At 43.8% G+C, this 20,832-nt stretch overlaps 1 protein-coding gene across 5 annotated transcripts; it reads right to left on the bottom strand.

Annotated features, from left to right (window-relative positions):
- Window positions 1–2,676: 2,676 nt before the first annotated feature.
- Window positions 2,677–18,395, bottom strand: LOC119810000 (fas apoptotic inhibitory molecule 1). 5 transcript variants are annotated; one of them, XM_038323285.1, is made up of 6 exons: window positions 18,258–18,395; window positions 13,945–14,003; window positions 12,944–13,076; window positions 12,413–12,641; window positions 5,194–5,243; window positions 2,677–3,137 (listed from the first exon to the last, which is right to left on the bottom strand). In XM_038323285.1, the coding sequence occupies exons 2-6, from the start codon at window positions 13,986–13,988 to the stop codon at window positions 2,988–2,990; spliced, it is 606 nt and encodes a 201-aa protein (XP_038179213.1). In that variant the 5' UTR covers window positions 13,989–14,003; window positions 18,258–18,395; the 3' UTR covers window positions 2,677–2,987. The 5 variants fall into 5 exon arrangements, with proteins under 5 accessions (XP_038179213.1, XP_038179214.1, XP_038179212.1 ...); XM_038323286.1 differs by lacking the exon at window positions 18,258–18,395 and adding an exon at window positions 14,682–15,596; XM_038323284.1 differs by lacking the exon at window positions 18,258–18,395 and adding an exon at window positions 15,498–15,590.
- Window positions 18,396–20,832: the final 2,437 nt, after the last annotated feature.

Here is a 20,832-nt window from a genome sequence, read left to right as displayed (position 1 = left end):
TCTGAGCCATCTCTCCAGCCCCGACTTGTTTCTCTCTTGAAGTTTTCAGTGTCCTGTCTTGTTCTGCACATCAGTGTCTTACTATAAGGCATGGGGGATTTTTCTGGCCCTGTCTAACTGGTGTTAGCACACGCACCCTGATAGCCATTTCTCTTTTCTTATATTTGGGGGCTTTCTTCTATGATTTTGCTGAAAACACTTCTGTGCCTTTGACTTGGGTTTCTTCTCTCTGATTCAGTTTTTGCCATCTTACACTGTCTGCGAGTTCCTGCATGTTCTGTTCATGGGTTTGGTTTTATTTATTTATTTTTTAGATTTAACATTTTCTTTGACTTAGTTATCCAGAAATACCTCTTCCTTGTCTTTAAGCCATGATATTCTCTTTTCCATGTCATCTATTTGATTTACTGAATTTTTAATTCTGAGTTTTATTTCATTTGGGCTTTTCTTCAGAAATTCTCTTCATTCAATTCAATTTTCATATGTTGAATTGCTTCCTTTATTTCATTCAACTATTTTCAGTCTTCATTCTGGCATTCATTCATATCCTTTCTGAGTTCCTTCAACATATTTATATAGCTATTTTGAAATTGGCTTTTAAGCTGCTTTTCTCGGGGAGTATGAGAATACACACTTTTGGAAATGTTTTATCTTGGTCATTCATATTGTTTGTGTTTTTGTGGTAGTACCTTTATCTGGAGATTTGGTTTTTGGTTGCGTTTGATACGTCTGTTACCTGTTCCGTCCTTGTTGAGTGGGCACTTGTATTGGTTTGCTCTCATCTAACTTGTCAAGTTGTTATGGGCCCAGCTGCATGGTGCTTGGGGTTCCGACTTGGGGCCGCTCAGTGTTGATGTCTAAATGGAGTGCAAATGTAGGGTCCATCCTCTCCTGCACCTAGGTCTCCAAATGCCTGGCCAACATCACACAAGAGATCCTGTCTCAAACCAAGTGGAAGGAGAGTGAGAGGCCCAGGCCCCCAGATTCAGTGAGCCCATAGCCCTAGCACAACCCTCAAGCAGCCTGGCTCCAGGTTCAGAGCCAGGGAAAGAAACACACCCTGAAAACGGGACCAGAGCCAAGGGAAGAGACACTCTGTCCCCAAACCTAGAGCCGGAGAAGAGTCCCCGGATCCTGAAACTAGGACCAAAAGAACGCATTAAATCCCTAGATTCAGGACATACCAAAGATAGTTGTCTTGGCCCCAAAATTAGGGCTAAAAAGGTAGAAAGAACCAGAGAAAGAAAGACAGTTTGGACCCAGAAATGGAGCCATCTCTGCCCCGACTTGAAACCAGCCAATCCCTGAACAGGGAAAAACAGACAAATCAGAGCCTCAGGCAGTTACTGACAGTTGGGAATTACCCTAAATCTGGACGGTCCTCTTACATCATTGGACGGCGGTCAATCAGAAGCTTGGAAGTCTGGAATTCCCCCTCACCACTAGGGGGCAGCCAATCACAAGCCCCGGGGCTTGGAATTCCCCAAGCCTCTGCCCCTATATAAACCTCTGTTTTCTGCTCTGGGTCTCTCCTGCGCTGTTCCTGTTGCTGCTTGGGATGGGCGGAGGGGCCCGAGTTAACTAGTGAATAAAGACTGTTTCTACATCGGAGTCGGTCTTGTAGTTTAACAGTGGGGACCCACACCTGAGGTTGTCTTCTGACCTTCAGATGTGGGCACAGTGGGTGCCAGTCATGAAAGACAAAGAGCAGGGAGGCAAACCACGGGAGAGCAGTGCTCTGCGAATCTATCCAGAGAGGGCGCCTGCGCGGCGCTGTGGCCAGGAGCGGTGCCTTCCTCTGCCGCAGAGGTGCCTGCGCGGTGCTGTAGACAGAAGCGGTACTCTCTTCTGATTGATGCAGTCCATGTAAGTGAGATTTCTTTTTCTCTTTAGTTCTTCCCATATACAAATGAAAATAAAGTAACCTCTTCATAAACCCACATTCTAAATTCAGTTTTTAAAAAATTAACTTTGTGGGTATGGATTTGGGCTCACGTGGCACAGAGCACACATCCAAGCACAACTTCGAGGGATCAGTTCTCCCTTCTGCATGGTCCCGGGGACTGGACACAGGTCACTGGGCTGGTGGCAGGCACCTTCCTATTTAACCATCTTTTTTCTTCCTTTCTTTTTTGAGACAACGTTTTCACAATGCAGCCCTGGCTGGCCTGGAATTTGCTATCTTACAAGCTGGCCCGCAAAATACAGAAACCAGCATGCCTCTGCCTCCCAAGTACTAGAATTAAAAACATATACCACCACACCCAGATAAATGGAAATCTTTTCATTTTTGAGTGATTTATTTTTATTTTATGTATATAAGTATTTTGTCTGAATGTATGTATGTGCACCAGATGCATATCTGATAATCCTTGGAGGCCAAAACAGGATGTTAGATCACCAAGGACTGGAATTACAGATGGTTTGAGCTACCGTGTGGATACTGGGAATGGAACCCAGGTCCTCCTCAAGAGGGCACCATGAACTCCTAACTGCTAAACCATCTCTCTAGCACCTAAATTAAATTCTTATATGACATTATCAGATTTTTTTTCATGTTTTCAGACAGAAAATGCTTCTTGTTTTCTCTGGTTACACAAATTGCATGATTATGAACCAGCTGTTTCAAATACAGACCAACCTATCTGCGCATGTGAGACATGAAAACACACCCACTGTAGGACACAGCCAGCAGCACCATTTTATTTTAGTGTTGACTGTAGTCAAGGTTACTGTGGTGAGATGTTAGTGGTTTTGGTCCATATTTTATTTTCCATTTGAATTAGAAACACATTAGTTAAAAAATAAATTTTTATGATTCCATTTTTCTTGACCATTGGAATATTACAGTTTCAAGTAACAAAAGATAAAAATAAAAGCATTGCAGATTAACTCTACCGATATGTACAGCATGAACACATTTAATTACCACAGTCATTAGCAAGTCCTGACGTCACCTCTTCAGCCCAGAACTCATTAAGAAGCAGTCACTGAGAGACCTCTGGGATCTCCCTGTTGTCCACAATGAGTGTATGGATGATCCCTTCTCTTCTCTTCCCACTGCTGACGGCTTTTATGTAACAGTCGTGGTTCCCAACACTGAAGTGTGTTTCGGTCCCATCATCTACAAACTCGCCCTAGGACAGTAAGGGAGGAAGCATCAGTGTCCAGAAATACTTGTCAGCGCACTGACATCTAAAAAGTACTGGTCGTAATGTCAAACTTCGAAATCAGAGCCCAAAGATTATGTTTAGAGCCCTGTGATTTGCTGTAATTTTCAAAATCTCAAGTGATCTTAAGTTTCAGGAGAAGAAAGTTCTGTGTCTACAGTGTGGACAATGTTTACAAAACTAAAAATGGTGAGCATGTCATAAACATTCTCAGTTACGTACACTATCCTAGCATGGGGCACCGAGTCACCGTCGTCATAAGAGCTGCCGTAAATGACATTATTATCCTCATTTTAGAGATACAGAAACTGAAGAGCAGCAAATTTAATAACTTGCTGAAAGCCTGTCCAGTAAGACAGAAGGGTTCCCACCAGAGCTCAGGAGACAGGCAGAGACTAGCGGCTTCTCCAGGCGTAAGGTTAGCACACACTCAGTGTAACCAATAGCCCTGATCACAGAGCCCCACAGCCTTGACTAGTCTGAATAAGACACATGGTCTTAGTGTGAAATATAAGAAGACTTAGCATGAAACAATGCGAAGAACTAGTGACTTTTTTTTTTTTTGAGACAGGGTCTCTCTACATAGCCCTGGCTTCCCAAAACTCACTATGTGTATCAGGCTGTCCCAAAAACTCACAGCGAGCCACCTGACTCTGCCTGCCTCCTCAGTTCTGGGATTAAAGGCATGTGCCACCATACATGTCTTTGTGACATTTTTGATACACTGATTTAAATTAACATTAAAATTAACCCACCTTAAATTTCCTCAGTGCTGACACTAGAGGGTAATAATGTAGAGTGAAAAAGCAGGAGCTAGGAGGTCGGAAAAGAATTGTGCCAGAGATCTTTCAGTCAGGCTTAAAACCTGCCTGCACGGTCTGGGACTGTCACTCAGGCTAGAGGCCCTGCTTAGCACGTGATGTCCCAGCTCCTTACAGCACAGCACATCTGAGCATCACAGAGGTGGACAGAGCAAGCAAGCCTGGAGTCTACACTCTAAGCAGCAGCAAGTACAGGGACAACAGAGAAAGCTCTTTCCAAGCTGAGCGGCCCCAGCAGGTGGTCTTTAGAGGGTGTAGACCCTAAGCCCACCAGGCATGTCCTGGGCCCTGGAAGGAGCCTGTGGAAGGCCACACAAAGGTTGCTAACAGTCTCTCCAAATTGCTTCCTGGCAATTTCACCCGTTAGTGACTGGGGTGAAAACAGCATATGTGGCATAGGAGCGGGGCAGTCGGCATGCACACAGATCAGGGCAGGCTGAGGTAGGGAAGCTGCCTGGATGCTTCTGCCACTGTAGCTACAAGCAGGCAGTGGGGTTATAGAGAGCTGTCTTCACACTGACTTCCTGCCAGTTACTAAGAACAAGCGCATCATAGATTTTACCCTATTTAAAGTCACATGTACTTACACTGAAAACCATTATTCTGTACAAATGATGTACATTAATAATTTCTAGAAACCTGTCTTATTGTCAGTTTTTCAGAGGTGAGGACGGAATTGAGGGCCTCACACGTGTTAACTAGGTGAGTGCCCTACTACTGAGCTACAACCCTAGCCTTGATTTATTGTGTTAAGATTCATTTTAACAAAAAACAAAAGCAAAAAACAACTTTGAGAAGCAGGGTGTTGGTGGTGCACATCTTCTGAGTCCAAGGCCAGTCTGGTCCATAGAGTGAATTCCAGGACAGCCAGGGCTACACAAAGAAACCTTGTCTCAAAATTATATATATTATATGTACACTTTACCTGCATATATGTCCGTGCACTACATGTGTGCTTGGTGCCAGTGGAGGTCACAAGAGGGCACTGGACCCCTTGGAACTGGAGTTACAGACGTTCTGTGTGTGTGTATGAACATGCCTTTTACATGGCACTGGGAATCCTAACTCAGGCCCTTGTGCATGCCTGGCAGTTTAACTGACCCAGCCATCTCCACAGCTCTCATCCTCCGCACAGCCACACCCTTGTCTAGAATGAGGAACTTTTAGCCACACACACTAGGAACAGGTAAACGGTAACTTACTGCTGTCTCCATTTTTTGACCATTGCACCACACATCCATAGTATCTTTCTCTGTAAAAGCAACATAAATTCCAAAAGTTACAGTTCTATATCTAAGGTTAGCCTCTTTTTTAAAAGCTGAATTCACTATATTTCTAAACTGCAATCACCATTCTAAAACTCAATACTTTCAACATCTTTGAAACTCAAAATTTGAAGAAACTTTGTTCATACATGAAACCAGGTTTTTAAAAATCTTTTGCTTTGTTGAGATTTTTGAGAAAGGATTTCTCTATGTAGCTATGGCCATCCTGAAACTCACTCGGAAGACCAGGCTGGCCTCAAACTCACAGAGTGCTAGGATTGAAAGTGTGTACCACCATGCCTGACTTTGAAATCTTCTAAGAGAAATTCATAGTCTCATCACAGTGTGATAAAAATCTTGTTACTCAAAACAGATTCTAAAGGACAATCTTTTTAAAGGGGCTACAGACAGACAAACGAGGGAACGAGGACCTGGTTCCTAGGAAACTGTTAACAAATAAAGCCAATATCGGATGTGACTTCTGCCTCCCGCACTGACAGAGGGAACTGGATGATGGCGTAAAGACCATAGGCCTTGGGTTTGCAGAAGGCAGATAGTAGGAACTCAGCTGGACAGGACAATAATCCTATTGTATAGTAGTTTTTTTCCTTTTTTCTTTTTTTTTTTTTTTGGTTTTTCAAGACAGGGTTTCTCTGCAGCTTTTTTAGAGCCTGTTCTGGAACTAGCTCTTGTAGACCAGGCTGGCCTCGAACTCACAGAGATACGCCTGCCTCTGCCTCCCGAGTGCTGGGATTAAAGGCGTGTATAGTAGTTTTACTTTGGAAAAAACTACTAGATTATAAGAAAAAATAGATTAAGCATGTGCACTCTACAGTGTGGAGAGACAGGGAACACAGGGCTGCTACGGCACTAGCGTGTGCACTCTACAGTGTGGAGAGACAGGGAACACAGGGCTGCTGTGGCACTAGCGTGTGCACTCTACAGTGTAGAGAGATAGGGAACACAGGGCTGCTGTGGCACTAGCGTGTGCACTCTACAGTGTGGAGAGACAGGGAACACAGGGCTGCTGTGGCACTAGCGTGTGCACTCTACAGTGTGGAGAGACAGGGAACACAGGGCTGCTGCGCACTAGCATGTGCACTCTACAGTGTGGAGAGACAGGGAACACAGGGCTGCTGCGGCACTAGCGTGTGCACTCTACAGTGTGGAAAGACAGGGAACACAGGGCTGCTGCGGCAACCTCATGCAGCAGTTTGCTACCGTAGCTGACTGCCAGGTGGGAGTCCCCAACACTGCCTGAAAAATTAGTATCCCAAGAGTTGGATGGAAGAAGACTGTGATCTCCAAGGAGCCAGATGAGGAGGCAGAGCAAGAGCCTGTGTTTGTGCCCTGTACAGGCACCAGGCTCCAAGGACAAGGCTGCCCGTGGGTCATGTCTGAGAGTCCAGCCAAGGGTGTGACTCTGGCAGGCCATCTGCGGCAGGGGCACAGCCAAAGGGGCCTCTCTTCTCCACACTTCCTCAGTCAGATGGCACTTCATTTAAACTACAGAGTCTTTGAGGTGGGCTAAATGTGACAAGGGGAAGGCAGTGGTGACTTCAAGGTATGTGCAGGGTTGGTCACCCCAAAGGCAGCCAGAATATGATTCCCTCATGGTCAGATGCAGGGAAACCCAGCAGATCTCAATACATGGCTGAACACTCAGCGCTAAGATCAACGACAGTGGCAGTGAGAACTGGCCATTAGTCTATTTACTGAACGTGCACACATATTCAGATTATCCAAATTATCCAGAAGGATTTGCTGATGTGCCAATGAGGAACATGGCTAATCCAAAACCATAAACAAAAAATAGAATCCATGGACATACATAAGCAATGTCATAGAATAATGAGCCAGCACTGGATTTTGAGGCCATTTCAACATTCAGAACAAAAAAAAATTCAACTGCATCGATTCTCTAGCTCAGTGGGTCTCAGCCTTCCTAATGATGCGACCCTTTAGCACAGTTCCTCATGTTGTAGCGACCCCCAACCACAAAATCATTTTGTTGCTACTTCATAACTATAATTCTGCTACTGTTATAAAATGTGAATATTTGATATCCAGGTTATTTGATATCTGACCTCCAAAGGGGTCACAACCCTAGGTTGAGAACCACTGCTCTAACCCTTCCACAACTAAAAATTTCATTAATACGTGATGGGATGCAGTGAGTCACTACATCCCTGACCACATCATGGTGACGTTCAGAAAGATGGAGGAGACAAATTATTCAAAGCGCCAATAAGCAAAGAGATGAGAGTCCCACGGACACACAACTCATTTAAAAAGAAATGAAGTCCCAGACATACGACTCGTTTAAAACAGTGGAGAGCAGACATGGGAATAAGATATAGGAAGAAGCCCTTCATAAATTCTGAGGGAAATGATTTTGCTGTATTTACAAAAAGAGCAACTCAGCATAGAAGCCAAGAAATGTTTAACCCCTTGATCACCCTTAAAGAAGTATTTCAAGGAACAAGTTGAAACTGGGAGTTGCTAATAGCAACTGGCAGACCTAATGTCTATGAAAGTTAAGCCCAGGTGGCCACGCTGAGAAGGCTGGGAGCTCCTGCTCTCCAACAGAAAGGAAACAACCCAAGATGTCTTCCTTAAGAAAGAAGGGAGGGGCTGGAGAGATGGTTCATGGTTACAAGCACTGATTGCTCTTCTAGAGGACCTGGGTTTGATTCCTGCATCTATACTGTAGCTAACAACTGCAGCCCCAGTGCAGGGGACCCTGCTCTCTGCCGACCCCTGCTCTCTGCCAACCCCTGCAGTATTGCAGGTATCTGGTGCTAGACATACATGCAAGCAAAACACCACACACATAAAGCAAGAAAATCGCAATTTTTGTTTTCATTTTTCAAACAGTGTTTTTCTGTGTAGCTCTGGCTGTCCTAGAACTCACGCTGTAGGCCAGGCTGGCCTTGAACTTACAGAAATTCACCTGCCTCTGTGCCATAACCACCCAGCTCAATTTTTTTTTTTAAAAAGAAAGGAACTCAAGCAATAAAGATGTGAGAAAAATGCTGACATAAAAAAATGGAAGGACGTATAAATAATACATACACTTTCTTTCTTCACACAAGAAAAGAGAATGCTAGACCAGGTGGTGGTGGAGCACGCCTTTAATCTCAGGCAGAGGCAGATCTCTGGTCTACAGAGTGAGTTTCAAGACAACCTGTCTCAAAATAACAAAATAAATAAATAAATAATTAGAAATAAAAAAGAGAAAGTCAATAGGAAAGCCCAGAAAATAAGAACTATACATTAAAATATCATTCAAATCTGAAGAGATGGAAATGGGATAATTTTGAATAATGGATACAGATTATAAAAAAAAACTTCTTCCAAGTTTTTGATTATATACTGAAAAGACTCATCACATTCATACAATTGATCATTCATAACACAACACAGGGCTTTTAAAGAAAAGGATAAAATTTATCTGGGTACCCAGGTAAGAATAACCAGAGCAGTTAAAGGCTCGGCGCTCTCACTGACACTTCCTGCGAGGAAGCCATGTCTGTGCTGTCCCTTTTCTCTCGCTCTGGCAGACACAACTTATGAGAAGAGGGTTATTCTGGGCGTGGCTTGAGGAGATACAGCCCATAATGGCAAAGAAAGCATGGCCATGCAGCGATGTAGCCAGAGTGGGAACTACTGTGTTATACTTTGGTGGGCCAGGAGGCAGAGTTCAGCAGAAAGCAGGATGGCCTAGCATCCTCAAGCCCCGCCCCTGTAGACATGTGTCTGCCAGTCAGACCCTTTGTCCAACAGGTTTCAGTCTCCCAAAACGGGGCCACCAACTGGGGACCAAACATTCAAACACATGAGCTGTCTGGAACTTTGAAAGTCAAACCATAAAACCTAAGATTCTTTTTATTTTTTAACTTTTTAATAAGATTTTTTATTATTGTTTTTATTGAGTTATATATTTTTCTCTGTTCGCCTCCCTTTCCTCTCTGCTCCCCTTCTACCCTCTAATACCTAAGATTCTTGAAAGAAAATATAAACTGAGAATATTACATAAAGTGAAACTGACTTCCAAGTGTGCATGCGCGCGCGCGCGCACACACACACACACACACACACACACACACACAAAACCCAAAAGTTACCAGTATATAAGAACTCTAAATACTGTTGCCATAAGTCCTTCAAAAGAAGAGTTAACAGAAAAGATTCGGGCAACCACAGCAGCCAGAAAAGCTGCAGCATAACGACTTAATTTATGTGTTAAGTGTGGGTTGACAAGAGGGGAGCAGGGCACGGAACAGTTATCCATCCTGACAAGGTGAACAGGGCCAACTGGAGGACATGCAGAAACTGTAGAAGGATTTTGGTAATTATATTCATGGCAGTAGTACTGCTAGTATTAAATTATAAATGTCTGCAATGGCAAAAGCAAGTAAGTAGTTAAGTGATATTGTAATTCTATCATCCTGTGTGTCCTTGAGAAGGAAGATTCTAAGTGTTGGAAGAAAAAGAAGATACAGCTGTTAGATAAGTAAAACCTACATTCCTCAACTTGATCTGCAAGTTATGAACTCAGAAGACACCTTAAAGAAAAGATCTCTCAGAGGCAGGTGGATATGTGAGTTCAAGTCCAGCCTGATCTACATATTAAGTTCCAGACTAGCCAGGGAAACACAGAAAGACCCTGTCTCAAACTCCCCCCCAAAACAGAAAAGGTCTGTCCCTATCCCTTCTGCTTTCCGTCTTTCCTCTCTATTACCATCCCCTTGTTCTCTGTATTTTATATCTGTCTGTCTATAATCTATCATCCACCCACCCACCCACCCACCCATCCATCCATCTACCCACCCACCTACCCATCCCCCTACCTACCCACCCACCAATCTAATTTCCTCGCTCTGCTCACTGAGGATTGGGGAATGATGAAATTACACTCAGTAACTGGTCAGATTATCCTCTTGAAATACATTTTTATCTAATACCCATGTCTTGGCCAAAATATTCAAAACGGCTCGAATCATCCTGTTATGCAAAATCTGAGATAAGCTGCCAAAGCCCACTAGAAATATGCAGCAGGACTCAGGGACCACTCTAACGAGGAGCCCCGTCAATGATTCACAACAGTACATTTTTATGGCTCACACCTGTTATCCAAGCATTTGGGAGGCAGAGGCAGGAGTATTAACAAAAGTTTCAAATTAGCCTGGGTGACAGTGAGCACCAGGCCGGCAGAGACAGAGCAAAACCCAGTCTCAAACACACACGTACACAAATTCCCCTCTCCCACAAAGGGACATTTTTAAGGATTCATGAATATGGTTAACTGCAGTGTACTAAAGCGAAGTAAATTGTTTTATCTCTGTGTTAACAATGATTTAAAACTGGAAACAATTCAGTAGTTTGAAGGGTGAAGACTACAGGGATGACAAAGCTACCCTGCACTTCTATAGGAAATGTAGGTCTCTGCAATGGGCATATAACTCATGTGACTGGGAGTTTCTAGTCAGACAAACGTCTAAACAGGAAGCAAAGAATGAAAGAATCCAAGAACAACAGCGGGCAACAACTGACGGACGAATGGTCTAGGCACTAAGCATAACGTTTAATCCTGGTGTCAACTTACCTGGATCTGGAACTAACCAGAAGGTAAGCCACTGGGCACGTCATAATGTTCCTGATCAGGTAATTGGGAAGATCCAAGCTGAATGTGGGCGGCCCATCCCAGTGGCAACCCCTAATGAAAAGGGTTAAAAGGAAGCTCTGCCTTTCTGTCTGCCTGCCTTCCTCTACGTAAGTGCATCTACCCTGATGCTGCTGCATCATCCTTCACTGATATCAGGGCTCAGCTTCAGCAGGCTTCCACTGTGGACTGAGACCAGTGGGGTCTCCAAGAGTTCTCCAGGCATTCAGCAGCAGGTGGCACTGCTAAGGCATCAGATTCACGGAATGAACCAGGACTTCAGTCTCACCAGTGTGGACCGACATTAATGGAACGCCCAGACCATAGCAGATAAGCCAATCTGGTAAATCTCTCTCTCCTCTCTCTCACACACACACTCTCACACACACACACACACACACACACACACACACACACACACACACACACACGTTCACTCTATTAGATTCTGTTCCATCAGGGAACCCTGACTAACAGTTGTCAACATTGAAGAGAAAGAGAATGATAAACTGTGTGCTTCAAGATACCAGCAAACTGTAAGTTGGTTTTGCCAGAAAGAAAATCCAATTAAAAACTCAATTTGATAATTCTTCAGTTAGGTATCACTTTACAGAAAATATGAGAGAGGAGTTTTACAATCCACAGGCATTCAATCAGCAAAACCCAGGTCACACCACAAGCCAAGCTGACTTTTTACAGTAAGTAATTATTTTAGGTTCTTTTCTTTACTTTCTCCCTAGTTTCACTCTGTAGCCCAGATTAGCCTCAACCTTCTGGTTCTTCTGTCTCAGTCTCTGGAGGGTTGGTATTTCAGGTACGAGCCACCACGCCTGGCTTTTAGTTTTTTATGTGATTTATCAGATAATAAACATTTCTCATCTAAAGAAAAAATTCAAACAAAAACCCTACTTGCTAGCACCCAACTAGAATGTGGACCACTACAGCATGGTCAAAGTTCCTTTTGTCTGTGCATCCTCAATCCCTGGCAGACAGACTATCTTCCTTTTCAGAGGCAGTTAATAAATAGGACCTAAATAAATGAATTAAGATGGATTATTAAACCATTTTAATTTCATAATATGGGGGTACCAAAATAGGGAAAAAGGTTACTTCTTAAAAACCTACTTTTAGCTGGACTTGGATGGCTCTGATCTAATGGAACCCTAGTCTATTACCTGCTGAAGATTCTTGCCCTAATGATGAATCTTAAATTTCTAACTGCTTTTTATTTATAAAGAGAAAAACCAAACAATCAGTGCCTGCATTAGTATCACTTCTTAAGCCCAGGGTTAGTCATCAAAGTCAACCTTATCAAACCTGGAATTACGACACTACATACAAAACCCAGTGGGTTAAATGAATCCCCATTCCTGCAGGAAGGGAGAAGTACAGCTGGGCTTACATTTCCTCTCCAATGAAAGCGCCCACAGAAGTCTGTGGGATAGGACATCATCAAGGCCAAAGGGTTCTGCAGAAGCAGCCCCGACTCACCCAGAACCACCCTGCAGTCCTCGCCGTCCAAGTGCAGCACCCAGGTGTTGGTGGTCTTTGATCTGTTCTCCATGTACTTCTTAAGGCTTTTCCCATCGATCTCCAGAGTGTACTCATAAGCAAAACCACTGACAGCATCTATATTTATGGTGGCTTTGGTTTTTGCAGCTCCAACGCAGAAGGTTTCTTTGCCCACCAATTTGAACATCCATTCTTTTCTTATTTCTTCCTAGATGATAATGTATAAAAGTTTCATAAACACAAACAGAAAACTTAGTATTTATTTTTTTAAATAATGTAAAAATTAAGACTGTCCAAATGGCAATGCTATTTATATTTTTATTATTTCATGTCAAGGTTCCACAAAGCAGTCATTCTAAGTTTAAATGTTAGATGTCATAGTCTGCGTATTCTGTGATGACCATGTAAATGAAAAACAACCGTAGTGAAAAAAGTCTTTACTTTTTAAGAAGCTACACTGACAAAACCAAGCTTCACTGTCACGTTTTACAAAGTCACACGTTTTCCTACCTTCCCATCCACATACACAACTCGTTTGCCTGATGTGGTCCCATGCTCAAATTCAATCTTGTGGATTCCATCACTTAATGCAACGTCCCAAACAGCTACAAGGTCTGTCATTTTTTCCAGGCTATAAGGAGGGCTAAAGGAATAAAACAAAGCCATTAAAATGAGCAAAAACAGTAAGAGAATGACTAAATTTTCCCACTATGACAATACCAGATTTTTCAAAAGTCCTAAAATTATTAAATAATAAAGTGATATTTCTTGATATCCCACTCACAGTACATGAAACTGTTTTCTCTCTCTCTCACTGGCTCACCCCTCAAGAGACAACTATGCACAGGTATAGTCTAATAATCCCAAAGTCACCTTAATGCTAATAAGATTAAGATTGTAACAGTTAATCCCCGCCAGCACTCTGGGCTAGGCTGGTCTAGTACAGGGAAAGGTCAGTAAAGTCTCCACTTGATGACCATCTCCTTTTTCAGATCAGATCAATCCCAAACAAGAATTCGTCAAACTTTTCAGAACCAGTGCCTTGGGATTTGTTTTAACATCAACAAAAACAACAAAAAAGCTGTTCCAATTTGGTATTCAAAAACTGTAATGGAAGAATTTGATACTGATACAGATTATTAGTTTTGAGAAGTAACATGTTCTGCAATAATGGGGGTCACAGCTAACTACTGGCCTGCAAATCCAGGACTCTGACCCCAACACTGGTCTCTTTGTGTTTCCTTCTTTGCTCATTTTAATCTCTTTGCATGCTCTAAATCATGTTCAAGTGAATGCATGACTTCTGTGCCAAGAATCGATGGAAGACAAGGCCACACGTATGGTGGCAACATCCACGCAGGTGATCTACTATGCTCGTGTAAGTCAGAAAGCAGACTCTGTCTTCTGCAATGACACAGACCGTGTCTCCAACAGACACAGAACTCTTGGGACCTATCCTAACAATCCCGGGACTTTCAAAGGCTAGTTGTATTGCAAAACAAAACATTTACCTTTCATCATCTTCAAAGATAGGACTGTCATCTCCAGATGCCATGGTTAGCAACACAGCCTGCAATCCAATTAGCAGCCAGGAAAGAGAAAAGCAGAAATGCAGCAGAGAGAGGTTGGGAGCAACAAAGACAGCTACAAAGGGGTTTTTAAACTTTGCAATCCTTTCAGAAGTTGCCTGCATGCTCCAATGAAGCTGCAGTTAAGTACAGCAGAGGGGCAGTCTTTTGTTTTCAGAGAGAGTTTGAGCACACAAATTAGCCAATTCCACTTTTCTATCTTAAGCATTTATAATTTCTTAAAAATAGCTCTATTAAAACAGGGTAATAAATTCGAGTTTATCTGGAATATTACATCATCTTCGAGTGCACATTAGAGGCTAAGGCCACTCCCGGGTGTCTCAGCCTGGAACACAGAAGCCCCGTGGGTTTGTGGCAGTGCTTCAGGGAGCACATCAGATGTTAGATAAACAGCTTGGCCCAGTGAATACGGAAACCTCCAAAGCAAACACGATGGCAGCATCACTATTCAGGGTGAAATTTAAAACCCAATCTTTATAGTTATATTTTAGAAAGCGAAAACATAATTTAAACCAGTTTCCTCCAAAGGAATTGTGAATCTGTGTGACGTAGCTAGGGATATGCTAGCCTGCTGTGTGGGAGCAAAGTTTATTTACTCGTTTACACAAGCTAGTATGTCCACAGTCTGAAGACTCACCCATTTTATCAGAGAGTCTCACCTAGGAGCAGAGACCAGGACCAGGCAACGAGGGCACTGCTCCGGTGTTGGTTTCACAAGGCGGAAGTGTCTACACTTACGTGCGCAGCAAACACAGCACGGAGGAGGCTGCAGCGCTAAGGAACTACTCAGAAGCGTGTAGACGGTACATGCACGGGAGGCGCATATGAGAAAGCTACAGCGAGCAGCCTGCTCCTGCAGGGCTATTAGGGATTTAGCTGTGTTTTGCTCCCCAGGCCTAGCCCAGTTTTAACACTCTCCTCAACGAGTGCCTTCTCCCCTCAACCAAAGGCGCTCAACAGTGGGAGACTGTCAACCCCTTCTGGAAAAAGTCAGGAGTCACAGATTGCTTTTCCAAGATGTTAGAGAAGAAAGGTTTCTATGCATGGCAATGGAATACAGTCGGGTGTGACATAACTGCTGGAGGCAGTCTCCGAAAATCAGAGAGAAGGAAGGAATGGCACTCAAATTTTGCTATATAACTTTTAGAGTGTTTGCCACTCAAACCTAAAAAATGATGTATTTTGGATTATAAAGAACTCTAAATATTACTAAGATGCACTACATAAAGCATGGGGGCTAGAGAGATGGCTCAGGGGTTAAGAACACGTACTGCTCTTTCAAAGAACGCGAGTTCTATTCCTACCACCCAGGTCGGGCAGCTCACAGCCACCTGTAACCCCAGTACTAGGAGGGTCTGCTGTCTTCTTCAAGACTCCCTGAGGGCACCTGCATGCAAGTGCATACGGGTATCCCCCACATACATACGCACATAATTTAAAAATAAGTTTTTTAAAAACATGACTTACAGGATCACCTTGATTATAACACCTTTTCTAATCCAAGCATAAAAGACACTGAGTCACTGGTGTGATGCAGCACGCTTTTGATCCCAGCACTTGGGAGGCAGAGGCAGAGGCAGAGGCAGAGGCAGGCAGATCTCTGTGAGTTTGGGGCCAGCCTGGTCTACAGGTTGAGTTCTGGGACAGTCAGGGCTACGTAGAGAGATCCTATCTAAAACAAGAAAGAAAGAAAGAAAGAAAGAAAGAAAGAAAGAAAGAAAGAAAGAAAGAAAGAAAGAAAGAAAGAAAGAAAGAAAGAAAGAAAGAGGGAGGGAGGGAGGGAGGGAGGGAGGGAGGGAGGGAGGGAGGGAGGGAGGGAGGGAGGGAGAGAGAGAGAAAGAAAAGGACACAGTGAATCTTCCACAGTGAGTTCAAAGTTAAAAACCAAGATTATGTTTTATCTAAAATATTCTAAGCTATCAACAGATATTCATACATGTAACAATTATTCATTGATATTTAGAGATTAGTGATTTTAAGCCTGCCAGGATGGCGCACGCCTTTAATCCCAGCACTCAGGAGGCAGAGGCAGGTGGATCTCGGTGAGTCAGAGGCCAGCCTAGTCTACAAATTGAGTTCTAGGACAGCCAAGGCTACACAGAAAAATCTTGTCTGGAAAAAACATACACACATGAAAATTGTGATTTTTTTTCACTCTCTAATAATTTAGAGTGCACATCTTAGGATTTATGTGACCATTTAAATAAAATGATCAGAGTAAGCAACTATCTGACAAATTATATTTGTGTATATCAAATTGACAAAACACAAATTCACAAGTCAATACAAAACTAACCTCTATGTGTTTTTTTCTATAGATATGGTCAAATAAGAAAAAGGCTGCCTTAATGAAAGTCAGCAGCACTTCAGCTTCTCTATGCTATCTGCTGTTTTTAAGCAAAAGACTTAATTTTTTGTTTTTATTATTTTTAAATGTGTGTGTACACACACGCGCGCATGCACAAATTCCATGGAGGCCGTAAGAGGATGGCAGGGCCCTGAACCTGGAGTTACAGGTGGCTGTGCGCCTCTGAACTCTGGTCTTCCGCCGCAGCAGCAGGCCCTCTTAACCACTTATCACTGCTCCTGAAGGCTTAAAACTCTTTTAAAAACTGAGAATCCCTTCAACAGCATTTTTGGCTTCTGAAAGGCTGTGAAGCTTCATCTCCTGAGACATTGTCAAGGAGAGAGAAACCTTAAAGTGTTTTCTACAGAAGGATTGGACTTTGCCACAACCCAGCCATACAATTTCTGAAAGAAAAGTCACAGCAAAACCCAATGGGCTCACCCTGTCTAGACCCTCTCCCTCACTGTGGGGAAAGCGCAGGAAGGAGACGCCCCTGTAAGGGACACCCACTGCTTTTCCTAGGTTCTTACCTTAACCTGCTCAACTTTCCCACAAGGCAAAGAGGGCCCTGGGTGTAAAGAAGCTTCTTCCACAGCATCCCATCTCGAAGTGTGATCCTCAGCAACAAATCTCATACAATGTCGAGAACACGTTCAGAACAACTCCGCAAGGGTCCTGCCTTTGGGTCACTACAAGTTTTCACCAGAACTTCCACTAGTCTTGTGACCTGTGATCTTACACATTTCATCCCAGGTTCAGCACTTTAAGAGTTCGTTGGAGTTGCTCTCTTGGCCCAACAGTTGTGGGGTTTTTGTTTTTATCACTCTGGCTGTGGTCAATACAATGCATAGTAAACCTTTCAATTTCCCCTTTGTTCCATGCCTGCATTCAGATCTAAAGTCAGACCCTAATGCTACCACTCAGTCATACGCCACATCAGTACCTGCACAGGTCTGCTTTTAGCATAAAACCTTACAGAGCAGTCAACAACCCCCAAATGACTAACAACCTGCTAAGCACTCCGACTCCGTGGAGATGATTTTACTAGAAACTGTATTTCCAAACATCCACTCAGTTAATTATGATGATTTCACCAGGCAGTAACTAACACCGCCCACAATGATATTTACTTGAGCATTGGTTGCAATGTAGAGGATTTTTATACTCGTGTTTACACGCTGTTACAGGTGACAGATTAAATGCCACGTTAGATCGGTTAAACAGCAAAACAACTCACGGTGCCTGTCCTACCATCTTCCACCTTGAGTTGAGTGTGAATTGGCGGGGTTTCATTGAACTACTTCATTCCATACCTGAGACAGGTTTCCAAGTCAGCCTTCGCAAGGGAGAAACTACAGAATTCTAGGAAGAGACTACAGAATCCCACTCTGGCCACTGTAAGATAACAGGCTCCTGAATTAAGTAACTCCAGTTGAGCGTATTGAAATATTAGAAAGGTTCAGAAATAAAAGTACCCCCAATGCCAACCTGCACGAAAGAACTAGCAAGAGCCAGCAAGAATGCTGCAGCGGGCTGCTCCCAAGGGCCCCCGTCCACCGAGTACCTATAGCAGGGTTAGCTCGGCTCCCACCCCTGGGAGTTGCGTGTGTTCGGTTCACATCTCCCCGGGGTATTTCGGCCAAGGCCGCACGGGAGCATCTGCTGCTGCACCCCGACTCTGACCGCTCCGAAGCCTGAGAACCTCGTATCGCACCTTGAACGCTGCACCTGAGGGTCGGCAGCTGCGGGGCTTCCACACTGACGGGCCCGGCCGCCCAGCACCCAGGCCCTCCGGGGCCTTCGGCCCTGAGCACAACGCGGCTCGTAATCTGCCGGCGCACCTCGGAGCCAGCCCGCCCGAGCCTCCAGCACCGCCTTCCGCGCTCACCTGCCCGGCGCCCGGCCACGGGCTCCTGATCCCGCTGCGCAGTCAGCCGCTACCTCCAGCGGACTCGCCCGCCGGGCTCCCGCATCCACATGCCGGGGTCCCAGCCTCCTATTGCCTTCCGGGCTCAGCGAGAGACCCGCCCACTGCTCGACTGAGCCTGCGCAAGTGCGAGACCCCACCACAAACACACCCGCCAGAGGCCCCGCCCCACCAACCGCGCGAGAGCCAATACCCGGTGTCCGCCTCCAGAGGCCCCGCCTATCTTCCGAACTGGAGCCAATCCCGCTTCTGCTGTGCGCCCCGTTGTGTGCCCTGCAGCCCCTAGGCCCTACGGGTGGTAGCGTCTTGGGGTACTGCCCTCTGCTTGTAGCCTCAGGGATAACCCGCACCTCCTGGTTGGGCAGCTCCTCTGCAGACATCCTTTGTTTTCACAGCCCAGCTGGTCTTCCATTCCCTGCAATAGGAGCGATCATTTTAGGTGGAAAAGTCCAGCCTCTGGAACACATCTGTGTTCATCTCTGCGCAACCGCAGATGTTGTCTTAGCCCAGAGTTGTGTTTTGTTTTGTTTGGTTTTTTTTGTTTTTTGCTTGCTACCTCTCGCTGTTGTAGGGAAATTTCATAGCCTTTCCTTTAAGTGAGATGCTTGAATTTCTCTTCCTGACAGTCAGACCTTGGGGATAGTGCTCAATGATGGGGCACGTAGCTATCCTGGGTGAGGTCCTGGGTTACCCGTGTAGCCCTCCCTGGCTGTCCTGGAACCTGGAATCTGTAGACCAGACTGGCCTTGAATTTACAGAGATCCGCCTGCCTCCGCCTCTCAAGTGCTGGGATTAAAAGAATGTGCCACTATGGCCCTGCTATTTAACTTATTTCTTTTATTTTAAAGATATATATATATATAAAATACGTGTTCACACACAAACACTATATTGTCTCGATTGCAATCCAGGGCTATTGTGAAAGCTCAGGCAAACAATTTTCTTAGTCTGGGAAAAAAAATCTACAACTAAATATTATAAAGTAAAAAAAAAAAACAAATCAATTCAGAGATTAAAAAAAGTTTGACCAAGCATGGTGGCACGTGCCTTTAAGTCCAGCACTTGGGAGGCAGAGGCAGGAGGATCTCTCAGAGTTCAAGGCCAACCTTGAACTCTCCAAAGTGAGTTTGGTCTACAAAGTGAGTTCTGGAACAGCTAGAACTCTCACACAGAGAAACCCTGTCTTGAAAAACAAACAAAACAAAAAAGGTTGGTAAAGATCTTGGTTTGGGAGCGTTTTGTACTTGTTTGGTTGATATTTAAGAGACTCCCACTGTATAATCAGTAATAGCCTCACATTTGGATCCCGCTGCCTGGATACAGAGCCTAGTTAGTACTCAGGAGGTTGAGAAGGCCGATTGCAAGTTTCAGGCATCCTGAGCTCTATAACTAAACTGTGTTTCAAAAACTAAAGTAGTATGACTTCTGATTTAGTGAAGCAGAAGTGTTAGGCAAGATACCTGCATTAAAGAACATTAAAGAGCATTATTAGTCTACCTACTATTTTTAAAATTCTGCCTGACATGGCAATACATTTTTAAAGAAAAGAACACAAATGGAAGAGAACTGGACAAACAGATGGCAGACACATTGCACCCTTTACATAAAAGACTTTCTGTGAATATGTTTTTTAAAATTTATTTATTTATTATTTATATAATGTTCAGTCTGCATGTATGCCTGCCCGCCAGAAGAAGGCACCAGATCTCATAGATGGCTGTGAGCCACCATGTGGGTGCTGAGAATTGAACTCGGGACCTCTGGAAGAGCAGCCAGTGCTCTTTACCTCTGAGTCATCTCTCCAACCCCTGTGAATATGGTTTTAAATATCAAATGATGCTTTAAAATTTTTGGTGAAATATACAAATAGGATATTAAGAGGACAGGAAATAAAAAAGGTGAATTCAAAAAGAGATTACTATTTCTGATCCCCAGCACTGAAAAAAGTTTAATCTTATCACAAACTCAACCAATTGCAAGTCAAAAATATTTTGTAGGGTCTGAGCAGTTGCTAGGATGAGTGAAGCCATTGGTCTAATACTCAACACTACAAAGCACACATACAGACTCAATATGCATACGTGAATACACATATATTTTAATTGGACTGAATATATGCAGATTCATTATTCCTGTCTTTCTAGTCCATAGAATATGACTATTTATCTATATAGCAATTATATTAGTTATTATAAATAATCTAGCAGTGACTAAGTACATGCATGGGATTGGACATATAGGCTCTTTGCAAATACAGGGACATTATATATGGAATATTAGTGTTTCTGGATTTTTTAAGTGCTGGGGATTAAACCCAATGCATCACACATGCGAGGCATATGTGCTACCACTGAGTTAAATCTTCAGCCCTCATCCTTAGCTTTCGGTACCTACTGGGAATGGCTGGAACTGATTCTCCACAGACAGCAAAGGGATGATGACTGTATATAAACTGAGTGACTTAAACAAGAGAAATGTATCCCCTCACAGTTTGGGATGCAACAAGTCCCAAGTCAGGGTGTTGGCAGAGTTGGTT

This window comes from Arvicola amphibius, chromosome 3, assembly GCF_903992535.2.
Source record: "Arvicola amphibius chromosome 3, mArvAmp1.2, whole genome shotgun sequence".
Classification (NCBI taxonomy): domain Eukaryota; kingdom Metazoa; phylum Chordata; class Mammalia; order Rodentia; family Cricetidae; genus Arvicola; species Arvicola amphibius.
Note: the sequence above shows the minus strand (reverse complement) of the source record. Positions and strands in the feature narration are given on the sequence as shown.